This window comes from Callospermophilus lateralis, chromosome 11 (assembly GCF_048772815.1).
Source record: "Callospermophilus lateralis isolate mCalLat2 chromosome 11, mCalLat2.hap1, whole genome shotgun sequence".
Classification (NCBI taxonomy): Eukaryota; Metazoa; Chordata; class Mammalia; order Rodentia; family Sciuridae; genus Callospermophilus; species Callospermophilus lateralis.
The window spans coordinates 2,185,191-2,197,659 of NC_135315.1; the positions used below are offsets into that span (position 1 = coordinate 2,185,191).

General features: G+C 58.1%; 1 protein-coding gene across 9 annotated transcripts; it reads right to left on the reverse strand.

Annotated features, from left to right (window-relative positions):
* Window positions 1-980: 980 nt before the first annotated feature.
* Window positions 981-11,504, reverse strand: Endov (endonuclease V). Of its 9 annotated transcripts, XR_013092688.2 has the most exons (12): window positions 11,442-11,504; window positions 11,148-11,319; window positions 8,607-8,741; window positions 8,351-8,390; window positions 7,417-7,529; window positions 6,120-6,188; window positions 5,745-5,873; window positions 3,405-3,478; window positions 3,106-3,174; window positions 2,367-2,588; window positions 1,448-1,596; window positions 981-1,365 (listed from the first exon to the last, which is right to left on the reverse strand). XR_013092688.2 is itself a non-coding variant. In XM_076870429.2 (10 exons), exons 1-10 carry the CDS (start codon window positions 11,495-11,497, stop codon window positions 2,435-2,437), a joined length of 1,011 nt encoding a protein of 336 aa, XP_076726544.2. In that variant the 5' UTR covers window positions 11,498-11,504; the 3' UTR covers window positions 2,079-2,434. The 9 variants fall into 9 exon arrangements, 7 of the variants coding, with proteins under 7 accessions (XP_076726544.2, XP_076726551.2, XP_076726547.2 ...); XM_076870429.2 differs by lacking the exons at window positions 981-1,365; window positions 1,448-1,596 and having other exon boundaries at window positions 2,079-2,588; XM_076870436.2 differs by lacking the exons at window positions 981-1,365; window positions 1,448-1,596 and having other exon boundaries at window positions 2,079-2,588; window positions 11,148-11,312; window positions 11,442-11,489.
* Between the last annotated feature and the right edge of the window lie 965 nt (window positions 11,505-12,469).

The following is a 12,469-nucleotide window of genomic DNA, read 5'->3' on the forward strand; positions in this document are numbered from 1 at the left end:
AGCACACTGGGGAAACAGGAATCTGGACACTGCTGGGGTCTTTGGCAGCTAGTCACCCCTACTCAGGTCCCCTGGAGCCCCCCTAGCTCCCTGCCTGGCTTGCGCGCCCCCCTGCTGCTGATTTAGATGCATTCTCTCCCTAAGGACCAGGCAAGCCTCTCCCATCCTCAGTGGGAAGGGGCCCCCAAAGGTGTGCCTATCCCTGGGCTTGGGTGAGAACGCCTCCTTGTTTCTGGCTCTCCTTGTGTGCAGTGCCTGCACGGGCTGTGGCAGTCAAGTCTCTCCTGGAGAGCCTTGCCCAGGTCTGCTTGGGGCAGGGACATGAAATTTTAGGGGGACAGCCCTGGGGGCTTCCACTATGGTCCTGTTATCCTCACACCCTGCACAGGACTACACAGGGGTCCTGGCCAGAAGGCTGACCTGTGCACAGGTGCTCAGTGGGCAGGCGCCACCCTCCACCTACCATCTTGTTCCTGGGACCAGCCTGGGACTCATCCACACTTCACTTGCTGGAGATTTCCTGTGTCTGAGACTTGGTACGTACCTGCCATCTAATGCCCCAAACCTGATGAGGAAAACAGGTTCCAAGTGGGAGCTGGTGGTGCTCAGCTATCAGAGGCTGCTGTAGACCCACCCCATGGGGGTCCTCAACACCCACTGTAAGCTGGCTTGCGTAGGGGCCTGGCAGCTTGACTTCATCTGGATAGGACGTAATGGGCTGTCCCTTGGGCTCAGCAGGAACCCGTCACCCGCAGCCTGTGCCTGAGTCTCTTTCCATGCTGCCCTCCTGTTTGGCCCACAGCCCAGATGCACTAAGGGCACTGGGTCAGGTTGCCTAGAGACCCTAGGAAATACCCACAGATGGTGTGCAAGACATGAGTGTATTTTTTAATTTTTATTTTGATACCAGGGATTTAACCCAGGGGTGTTTTACCATTGAGCCACATCCCCAGCCCTATTTAATATTTTATTTAGGGACAGGGTCTCACTGACTTGCTTAGCACCACACTTTTGCTGAGGCTGGCTTTGAACTCACAATTCTCCCATCCCAGCCTCCTGAGCCACTGGGATTATAGGTGAGGGCCACTGCACCTGGTGACATCAGTCTACTGAAAGATGCTCATGGGGAAGGCCCAAGGCAGCAGGCTGGACAGGCGGTACCTGTCCCTCACAGTGAACCTCCTGTGTCTCCATCCCTTTCCACACCTTGTCCAATGGTAGCTGGCTGGACAATAGGAACCTGTCATCTCCACGGTGCCCCCACACCAGGGCAGTCACCCAGGGAGGGGGGTTTGCCAGTCAGGCCGCAGCAGCGACATCATTGGAGTTCTCCAGTGCATGATCGCATCCCAAGCAGCAGCAGGCCTGGTGTGTGAGCAGGAAGGCAGCTCATGAGTCTGCCCATGTACCAAGTACGAGAGTCAGTGTCCCTCAGGATGGCATTTACCTGGACATTCTGGTCTGGGCGTAACATGGCTTGGGAATAGACAGGGGTGTTTCAGGGTCACGATGTCCCACCATCCTCCATTTCTTTAAGGACGACCCCTTGCCTCCTCTTCTCCATTGCTGGCCACCTTCCTCCAACCTGATCTGGAACTAGGGAAAGGGACCCACGGGATCTGGCAGCCAGCCCTCCACCCTGTCCTCTCCACTCTGGGAGCCTGGAGTCTGGGAGCAAACTGGCACATGAAAGACCGGGGATGAGGCAGGCTGCAGGTGCCACCCACTGAGCCCTTCCTCTCAGTTGCCACTCCAAGCCCATGCCAAGAGAGGAAGTGGCCAGATGGGTCTGGGAATGAGCTGCCTTCCCACAGTGGAGACAGGGCTTGAGGCTATGCCTCTGGGCGGGGATGGCAAGAGCATCCTGGCTCTCCAGAGGTGGGCATGGGCCTCAACTGGCTTCCTGTTTGGAATCCTCTGAAACCCTGGGTGCCTGTGCCCACCCTTGGCTTCGATTCAGAGTGAGGACACTTGTGGGAGCTGAAGCATGGCCACACCAGTGTGGATCCCCTCTGTGGCCCACTATGGCTGGAGGGGTACCAGTTAAAAATGAACCCTGAAAGAAAAGACTGAGCAGGTGGAGGCAGGTCTGTATTCAAAGGAGTGGACGGGGCAGGAGAGCCATGGTGCTGGCACAGCCTGGGCCACTGGGCACGGGAACCCAAATCCTCCCCCTGTGCTCTAGGAGGATCATCGCAGGCACTTTCTGGTTTGGGACTGACCCTGGGAAGGTCTGTCGTATTTGGGTATTGTGGCCACACCCACCAGCCAGTGCTGGAGAGAGTGGGCTGTCATTGACCAAGCTGGGCTGTGCTTGGCCATCAGCTGGCTGTTCCAGGGGGTGTGTCCAGGGTCTGGGCCTATACCTGTGGTTAGGTGAGGTCCCCACAGCTACTGTCCTGAGGCGGGAGTGGGAAGCCAGCAGCCCGAGTGCTCATGGCACCCCGTCTCCTCCACTCCAGAATTGGCTCTGCTGCTCCTGGGAGCCTCCAAGTCTGTCCTGGGGCCTCTGCTGTGGTCCTGAGCGGTCTGTAGGCTCTCCTGGGCCCCCTTTGGGGCATGCCTTTGGACAATGTGCCTTCTGACTCCTGGTAATGACATGGAGAGAGGGCCATCATCAAATGCCACAGCCAGCCTGGAAGACTCTGAGTGGCCCCTGGAAGGCCCACGGCACTCAGGCTGGCCAGCCCCAACTGTGGAACTGAGCAGTCCAGCGGCCCATCTCTCAGTTCTCAAAGCAGCTTAGCAAGGCCTAGGAACAGCCTCCAGGAAACGAGGGCAGGGGGGAGACGGGCACAGAGGAGGCACAGCTCCTGAGTGCTCGGTGCTGCCAGGCTTGGGCACCTCACAGTCTTCCTTTGGGGAGGGAGAAGTGCCAGAGGCAGGCCCCGAACCCAGGATGCCACTGCGGCCTGCGTTGCTGCTTATCAACACCCTGGGCCTCACCTTCCTCCACCTAACAGCGTGACTGAGTACTTGCTTCTTGGTGAGACTGCCGTCAGGCTTTGCTACCTGCCCACAGTGCTCACGACAGGCCTGCGCTCCCACCCCTGGCACAAGAACTACTGTGCTGCCTCTAGAGGTGGAAACTGAGGGCCAGGGTACCTGTGATGTAGCTGTCTGTGTAGGCCTTCCAGGGGCCATGCCATTTCTGTGGAAACCGGGCCAGGGTCCCTTGAAGGTAAAGCGGGCCGTGAGAAGCTGGGATAGCCCTGCTGGGAGACAGGCCTTGGGCCAGATGTTTCCAGAGTTCCCTCCAAGCCAGGAGTCTGTCTCACTCTCCTCCCCCTTTGGGATCTCTTCTGGGTTCCTGGCCAGTCCCAAGCCACAACACTGAAGCAGGGAGAGGCTGGGCCACTGCAAGCCTCCACCTGTGGGCAGCATGAGCCTTTCCTGGTGCTCACCTCGCTTGCCCTGGTTCAGATGGCCTGAGGTGTCCCAGAGTCCTGCGAATGTGTTCTCGAGAGCGGATGTCAGCCTGGGGGAGACAGAGCTCAGTGAGGTGCTGGCTGATTCTGAGCCAGACTCTGGACACATCGTTCCTGCCCAACAGCCTAGGGACGCCCTCACACCTCCCACAGAGAGTCCTCCTCAGGACCAGCCTTCTGGGAATCAGGACGAGCAGGTCCTGGTGTGTGGGTGACAGGGATTCCAAGAGCCTCAGTGTTGAGGCCCTGAACCAGGGGAGGAGGGTCCTGGGGTCCCCATGGGAGCAGCTCTGCCTGGCTTTCCTGGAGACGCCACTCAGCTCTCTCCTTCCAACTCCTGCCGTCTCTAGAAAGCTCAGCCAGGTTACCAGAGTGAGAGGGAGCTGTGGGGCCTAGGCGGAGACTGGGACAGACCCTAGTGGGGAGGGATATGTAACAGGGCTCAGTCCCAAGTGGGACCCTGGCCTCAAGAAGCTCCCCTGATCCTGGCTCAGATGGGTTTAGCTTAGCTTTGGGGCCACGTGACTCATGGGTGGCAGCAGCTAATCCCCAGATGGTCCTGCTTCAGTTAGTGGGGAAGTGGGTCAGGGTGGGCAGTGGGAGGCAGCAGAGGCAGGCAGCAGCCCTGTGTGGCAGGAGTGTCTGCACTTGACACGGGCGGTGCACCAGCATCTACGACCAGGGAGGGAGACTGAGACCACACCCATCCCACACACGGGAGCTTCTGGAGAACGCCGAGGCCAGTGGCCCAGGAAGAAAATGGCAGGTCTGGGACCCTCACCCATCCCAGCAGGCACAGGGACCATGGGCTTCTGGGGACAGGTGACTCTTCTCTGAAGTGTGGGTTCAAGACTTGGCGGGGGCTCTTCTCCAGCTAGAGGCACATGATCCTATTCCTAGGTAGTCAAAGTCCTTTTCAGGTGGCTGACCCCCCAACTGTAAGAAGAGGGAGCCACTCTGGTAAGCTGAGAAGAGGGCAGAGGCCTTCCCAGCAGGTCTGGGATAGCACAACCCAGAGGTCCAGGGCTGAGGACCTCTGACAGAATCTCCTGGATTTTTTTTCTCATTAGGCCACTAGGAAAGAATGGAAGAGGAAAGGCCTCTTGGGGCTGGGGACAATCACAGGTTTGACAGCCCATGTGCCTAAGACCCCAGTGACAACCTGGATGGAGAGACAGCAAGGCTCTTGCTAGTGGATGCCCACAAGCCACCTCTTGGACAAACGCCCCAGGAGCAGAGCCATGGTGGTGTGCAGGCTGCTGCTGCCACCTGGAGGCCATCCTGCACACTTGCAACCAGGAAGAGGCAGGATGAGGTCCACTCTCCACAAGCCTGGGGCCTCTGCTGGGTGGCTGCCTCCATCCACCCAGCAGAATCTCCAGGGCTGGGCTGTGGAAGGCAGGGTCTCAGGTGCAGACCATGCCCCAGCTCCTCCCCAAAGGCCTGGTAGCACACAGGGAGCTGCTGTCCCAAATGGCAGATCTGAACATCCTATACAATGGTTGCCTAGTCCCTGCAGATGAAGTCTACAATCTGAAAGCTCAAGACACCAATTGGCTACTGGTTGCTTTACCCCTCCCTGTTCTGGCTGAGCTGCTTGTGCACATCAAACTCCTTCCTGCCCCAGGGCCTTTGCAAATGCCATTCCTGAGCCAGGAATGCTCTTCCTGAGGACAGCTTCTCCTTATGGCTTCTGTGGAACACATACTGGCATGCGACTGGTGTTCCCCCATCATGATTGAAGGTGAAGGTGAGCTGTGGGCACCCTGTGCTCAGCTGCAGGTTTGATTCCTTCTCAGCTGAGCCAACTGGCTCATCTCAGTGCTGATACCCTGACCCCTGAGCACCAGTTTAGGTGCTGGGTACCTGGTGTAGCCACACCCTGGAGTTCCTGATTAGCATAAGCCTTCCTCAGCCCCTCCCCCAATGTTCCTGCAAGGGCCTCCAGCAAGGGCTGCTTCTTCTGGGCTCCTGACTGGGGACTGGTGGAGCACTTTGACATCAGAGCTGACATCAACTGATCCTCCAAACAACCTGGTCCCTAGGGACAGGAGGCTCAAGTGAAGGAGAGGCTGAGTGTTGGGCACAGTGGACTCTGAGGCATAGGTAGGCGGTCTCAGGAAGAATTCCTGGGAACTCTGCATCTTCTTGTCCACCCTCCTGCCTCCAGGGCCCAATAAGTCCACACTAGCTCCCCAGCAAGGAGCCCATGGACCTGCCCTCAGCCCAGGGCCATCTGGTCCTCAAACCACTACTGTATGACCCCAGCTGAGCTGACAAGTGGTGAGAAGTAGAGGGGCATGTGTTGGACCCCACCTGGCGCACAGGCTCTGGGATCCGGAACCTGCAGCAGCATTGGGTCAGGCGCACGGCTGCCTCCAGGCTTATCTTGTGGCCCACAGAGATGTAGAGAGGCTTGGTGCTGTGGCTGTGGCTCTTCAGGGCCTAAGCATGGAAGGGAGGTCAGACTTCGAGGACACGTGCCCCTGGGTCCAGGCCAGCTGCAGGGACTAGAGGCGCTGAGGAGATCCTGGGTGGCAGCAGGGAGCTCTTGGACTCCCATCCCCTGGGCTCCTTCCCATTGCCTGTCCCAGGGTAGGGTGGGCAAGTGCTGGCATCGAAGGGCGTGGGGTGCACGTGTGCACACACTGCCTTGACCTCCAGAGCAGGGCCAAAGCCCGGGCCACTCACCATTCCCAGGACAGTTCCAGAGCCTCCCATCAGAGGAAATGTATCTCCTCCAGCTTGCAGGAGCCGGATCTGGAAAAGGGGGAGAAAGCTTGCAAAAAATGTCTTTTCTTGGTGAAGGGCTGAGGCAAGCCTTTTCCTGTTTAAAACCCAGTCAGAGCTGGGTGCAGTGGTGCACGCCTATAATCCCAGTGACTCAGGAGGCTGGGGCAAGAGGATCATAAGTTTAAAGCCAGACTCAGCAACAGCAAGGCACTAAGCACCTCAGTGAGACCCTGTCTCTAATAAAATACAAAACAGGGCTGGAGATGTGGCTCAGTGGTGGAGTGTCCTTGAATTCAATCCCCAGTAGCAAAACACCCCTGCCCCCAGCCAAAAAAAAAACATAGTCACAGCCAGGGAAGGGCCCTTTCTTGGATGCACTGTACCCGAGCAAAGCCATCTGCTGAGACAGCCCTCAGTGTGCCCAAGGATCCCATCTGACTTGAAAACAGGGACTTTGAGATGGGCAGCAGCTCACCTGGGACCAGCGCCCTGGTAAGCAAAGGAGGGGCCAGGGCACACAGGGCCACCCTGGCAGCAGGCAGTGGCCAGGACTGAGCTTCTACCTTCTTCCTGCTTCCCTTCCTACTAGGAACTTGGGCACGTGTAGGCCACCTCCACACTTCCCTTTGCAGGGAAGAGGATGGGCTCACAGTGGGTTGCACTGGCCTGGGTGGGACCTGGACCCCCACCCACTTCACAGATGTTTATGGAGCGAGTGCTCCACACAGTGCCTGAGCCAGAGGAAAGGACAGATAGGGTCTCTGCTCTTGGAATTTGGTGTCCAGTGGGAAAGCCAAAATGTTAACATCAGCTTCTTAGTGTAGGCTGTGAAGCCAGAGAAGGGAGATGCAGGGATGAGAAAGGGTGTGGATGCAGTCACAGGCAGGAGCAGTGGCCCAGAGCACGGGGAGCACTGTGAGCAGGGCCTGGAGGCTGAGCTATGTGAGCACCCTGGGGGACAGGCGACTGGGAGGCATGGGGGTGACTGGAGGACATGACCTACAGTAACCTATAGGCGTGTGGCAGCAGCCCAGAGGTGGAGACAGAAGAGGTAGCCCTAGAAGGGGGAGGAGTCCAGGAGCCCCAGAGATTGCAAGCCACAGGCTGGGAGGCAGCCAGAGAACACCAGACCTGCTTTATTCTGGGCCAGGATCCAGACTCCAGAGGTGTCTGGGAGGTAGCTGACATGTCCTTCCCATTCCCAGGGCCGCTCCAGCACCTGCTGGCTGAGCCTAGGCTGTCCAGGCCTCCTTACCTTCTCCTTGTGAAGGACATCGTTCTCCAGCCCATCCACCTGCAGGAGTTTCTTGGCCACCCCAATGCAGGGCAGCTCTGTGAGGACACCAAGGTGGCAGGCCACTCCAAAGCCTGGCAGGGGGCAGAGGAGGGTGAACTGGGGCAATGGGGTTGGGCAGCAGTAAGCCACGCAGCCTGGAGATGGGTGCAGGGTGAGGAATGAACAGAACCACACCCTCTGCAGACCAGTAGAGCACTCAGGGACCAGACTCCAAGACCTTTTCGGCTCCGAAGTCCTGGGTGAGGTTGGGGCAGAGGAGGCCTCCGGCCTGGTAGGCCCAGTAGCCTGATCAGCATGCTCACAACACTTCACCCTCTGCTTCCTTTCATTTTCTGGCAACTTCCTTCCTCCTCTCCCTTTGCTGCTGCCCTGAGGCCTCTGCATATCTTCCCATGGCCTATGCTGTGCCCTGGAGCAGCCAGCTGGTCCCAGCACTAGCATCCAGGTCAGCATGCATTTACCCTTTGGCTTTGGGCCAGGATGACCATCGACCTCAGCACTCTCCTGGGCCAAGGTCCCTTCATCTATAGGAAATGCCACTCCCGTCTGATTCTAGACAGAGGCCTGACTGTCCAGCTTGGGGACAGTAGTGAGGGTGGGGGTGCCCTGAGCTCAGACCCATGACTTTTCACAGGGGATAGGCTGACACTAGACCAGGGTCCTGGAGAGGGGCCTGTGTAGGGTACTGTGGGGAAAAGGAGGGTAGCAGTGAGGGTGGGGTGAAAGGGGAGCTCTTCTCTGGGTGGGGATCTGTCCTGATGGTGAAAACAAGCCCAGAAAGCAGCCATCAGTGCCTGGCTGGCAGCAGATGCTCTTGCCGTGGGGTGGGAAGTACCCTCTCCCAGTCTCTCCCAGCACCCACCCTGACCTTCTCTTTTGGGAGCAGGATTACCTCGGTGGTGAAGCACCCCATTTCCATCCACAAGAAGGACCTACAGAGCCACAGGGGAGTCACAGTCAGCTAAGCTGACCCTCACTCCTCAGATTGGGATGTTCCTGGAGCTGCAGGAAGGGGAACTGCCACAGGGGTCCAGCTGTTTTGAAAATCTTCTTTTCTGGCTATGGTGGTGGTGGCTTGCAGGGGGGCCTTCCCTCCCCCAGGCAGAAGCAGAGGGGCAGCTTTCCTGCCCCTGGGATGGGTCACTTGCCTGAGGCATGAGGCCCGGCTCCTTCTCCTGTAGTCGCTGCACCAAATCCACCAGGAAGGGCACCTCTCGGAAGGCCAGGAAGCCTGCCACGTAGGGGGCCGTCAGGCTGACCATTCGGCTCTCTTCATACACCACCTGCCACCAGGCATGCAGGTCAGCAGGGCCTGAGGCCACCTGCTTCCTCCCTTCATTTTCTCTGCCTTGTTGCCCTGAAATTAACTGCCAACAACCAACCTTCCCTCTCTGCCCCACCCACCCTCCCTTCTCTGCCCCACCTATGGGTGGGACATGCAAGACAATAGGTTTGAAGGAAGGGACAAGACAACCTTCCCTGAAAATGGTGGTGGGGATTGAGTGCTCACTCCGGACCTGGTGAGTTTGAGGACCCCTGGCCCCTCTTCCCAGGAGCTCTTCTAAGGGTGGTGACTAGCCTCACCCCTGGGTGCCCCTTGCCCTTCTGGGCCTCCTTGTAAGTCAACGCTGACTCCACCACCTGCATGGGCCGCTGGAGGCTCAGAGACAAGGCACAGGAAGGCACTAGCATGAAGGCAGCATCCTGTGGACACTGGGAGGGATGGGAAAGCCAGGTCTCCTAGAGACTGGGACAGTACGGCTGCCACACTGGCTTTATGAAAAGACCTCTAATCATCTAGAAAGGCGGGCATGCCCTCAGAGCTAGGAAATCTAAGAGAACCGGTGTCTCCAGAGACAGGAGAACTTAGAGACACTGAGGGAGGAGGGGAGTGCACACTGGGCGGAGCCACGGGGACAGCAGAAGAACTGACTGAAGACCTTGCACACACTGCCAGGAGGTAAGGAGGACAGAGGGCCCAGAGGACCCGGGCTTCCTGAATGGCTGGGAACAACCCAGAGAGCTTTTAAAGTTAACTCCCTTTCTTAGGCTCCTCTGGCAAAGAGACTGTTTCAAACCCCAAAGAACCTGCCCCACAGGGAAGAGGGTTGCTGGTTATAACCTCACCGGGCCTGTAGGTCAGCCTCTGCCTAGAGCACCTGAGGGTGGAGTCTCCCCAGCCTGAGTTACTCTGTAGCCTGGTGGGTTTCATTCCCCACCAGGGGGCACAGTGACATCTCTGATAGGCTCATCTTATGTCATGGGCTTGGGAAACAAAAAGGGGCTTTCCTTTCTTGTTGTTCTATCTGGTTTTTGGAGCTTGTGTGAAGAAATTCTAATTAAGCAGCCAGCATCATCCTATGGGGACACAGGATGCACCTTGTGTCCCTGTGGAAGGTCATCTGTAGGCTTCAGCCATCCATCCTGCTTGGATTCATTAAGAATCAGTTTCTCTTGTTTACCATTAGAGTGGACCCACCCCACTTTGAGTCATTTGTAGGTAAGTTTCTTACTGAGTTACTGATAAAAAGGCCAAGAGACAAGTCCCAGACCTCCAGGCTAACACAGAAGAATCAGTTCTCTTAGGTGTGTTTAGTAGAAACTGTAATTTGGGAGCTATCACCAAGACATCTGGAGGATTCAATAACAAAAATGGGGGCGAGGGAGGTAGAAGGTTCTAGAGAATGTGTATGTAGTAGGACTCTTGGATTTCCAGCCTCCAGAACTGAGAGAAATAAATCTTTGTTGTTTATAAGGTACCCAGTCTGAGGTATTGTGCTATAGCAGCCCAAATGGACTAAGACAAAGGTGCAGGGGCCACTCCTGGATTTGTGGGGTCAGGGGCTCTCTAGGTCCTAATAGGGAAATGGGAGTTGGCTAGGTGAAGACTATGCCAGGAGAGGAAGTGTGCCTGGAAAGGCCAGGAGGCACAGCCTGTGAGGGAGCAAAGCTGTCCTGGGAGGTTGTGGTGTGGGGAGTGGGGAGTGGGGAGTGGGAAGGATAACAGTGGTGGGAGCCCAGCCTACAGGGTCATATCAAGCAGAGAAAAGATCACAAATGGCCTTCAGGCCACTATCAAGCGCGAACTTGATTTATCTTGAGGCCCCAGGAAGGACACTGAGGTGCTGTTAAAAGAACTCATGGTGACAATGATAGACTTTATCTTTTTAATTTCTTATTTTTAAAGGAAATCACTTAGGCACCAAGGAGCAAGACTTGGGGTGGGGAGCCCATGACAATTCGGCTCAGAAACCTACAGGAGCAGAGATGGCAGCACAGACAGGGTAGGGGCCAAGGGGAGGCAGGCAAGGGGCCAGATCCCAGCAAGATTGAAGAAGCTGAAAATGCGAGCTGACATCCGACAGGATGTGAGGGGAAGGGGAGTCCAGGAAGGGACAGCTGCTTGGGCAGCTCTGGGTGTGTGCTGCCGGTCACTGAAGCCGGCCAGGCTCTGAGGTCCAGACCACGGGCGGTCCCTACCGGCCACAGAAAGCCCCTCAGTCTCTCTTTCTGCTTCCCCTCTAACGCCTCTCGCCTGTCACTGGAATCCTACGGCAGCGGGCTGGGGAGTAGGGCTGTCCTGGCCTGTGCCGGGGCCTGGCTCACCCCACACCGCCGGGGAGGAGAAAAGGACAGAGGAAAGGCCAGCAGTCCGCTCCCGCCTTCAGCCCGCGGTCCCTCCAGGTTACCTCGAGCTCGGGGAAGCTGAGCACCACCAGGGAGGCGCAGGCGCTGACACTGTCCCCTTTCACGAAGGACACGTCCACGCCGCCGACCCTCTGCAGACCCGAGAAGGCGGGGTCCCGCTGCCACGCCTCCGTGTCGCGGTCCACCAGGAGAGCCTTCAGCCGGTCCTGCTCCCTGGGAGGACAGGGGTCAGCCCGGCCGGGCGCGGGCCCCGCTTCTCGCCGCCGGGACCCGAGGCCGCAGGGCCCGCGAGCGCGGCGCAGCCCCCGCCCCGGCCGCGGCCCGCCACCGCTTACCGTTTCCACAGCGAGAGCGTCTCCTCCGGCGGCATCCCCGCGGCCTCCTGGGCCATGGCTCGGGCCCGGGGCTTCCGGCGACGTCACTTCCGGCGCGCCGCGCAGGCCGTGCGCGGCGGCGGCGTCTGCTCGAGAGGCCGCCGCTGCAGGAGTCGGCCTGGGTCGCGCTCTTCGGCGGCGCCACGCGGGTCGCAGGACCGTTTCCAGCGCAGGGAAACGAGGGAGCGCGCGAGCGCGGCAGGCGCGTTGCACGTCCGGTTCCACGTGGGCCGGCCCGTCCTGGGTGGGAGGAACGCGTCCTCGGTGCCCCAGTGCCTGGCGCTGTGCGAGGTGCGGGGGCTGCACACCTCGAGGGGCTTCACAGGGGCAGGAAGCTGGGTGAATAGATGGCGCACGTGCGGCGGCGCGTGACTGCGGAGTGGCACGGATACCCCGGGCGCTGCCTGGACCTGGTGGTTGGAAGGATGTTTGGGAAGGACTGAAGGGTGAGTTGGAGAGCGCAGGCCAGGCGGAGGGAACAGCGGTGTAAAGGTTCCCAGTGAGGCTGAAGCGGAGCGGTTTAACCCGTGCCTTATATTCTATGAGAACTTAGAAAAGAGTGTGCCTAAGTCATGTGGTGCGAATATAGATTTCAAGAGGACGATACAGAATACTGCATTAGATTAATTAGTTTCAGGTGTGGGAAAGACTGCCTGTAGCGCCAACAACTGACAGGGCCCTGAAAGTGGGCAAGTTCCCGCCTGGGGGAGTGGGGGTGTCCCATTTCTTGAGCACCCACCCATGCCTGGTCCTACTCTAATTTCTCACTACAGAACTGGGAGGCATTTTGCACGTCAGAAAATGGAGGCTGAAAGAGATCAAATGGCTTTTCCATGGTCATTGAGCGAGCAAACAGGAGAGCCAAAACCCATACTCATGTCCATTTGGGCTGTGGTGTGTCAGCCTGGTTGGGTTAGATTTAGGGTTCTGAGGAGGTGGCTGTGCTCTGGGCTGAGGTTCCATTGTGCCTTGGGATACAGGTGGCTATC

Coding starts and splice junctions, on each gene's coding strand:
- Endov (XM_076870429.2), bottom strand. CDS start 11,497: ATGGCCCAGGAGGCCGCGGGGATGCCGCCGGAGGAGACGCTCTCGCTG. Junction 11,320..11,441: donor ACGCTCTCGCTGTGGAAACG/GTAAGCGGTGGC, acceptor CTGTCCTCCCAG/GGAGCAGGACCGGCTGAAGG. Junction 3,175..3,404: donor TCTGAACCAGGGCAAGCGAG/GTGAGCACCAGG, acceptor TTTACCTTCAAG/GGACCCTGGCCCGGTTTCCA.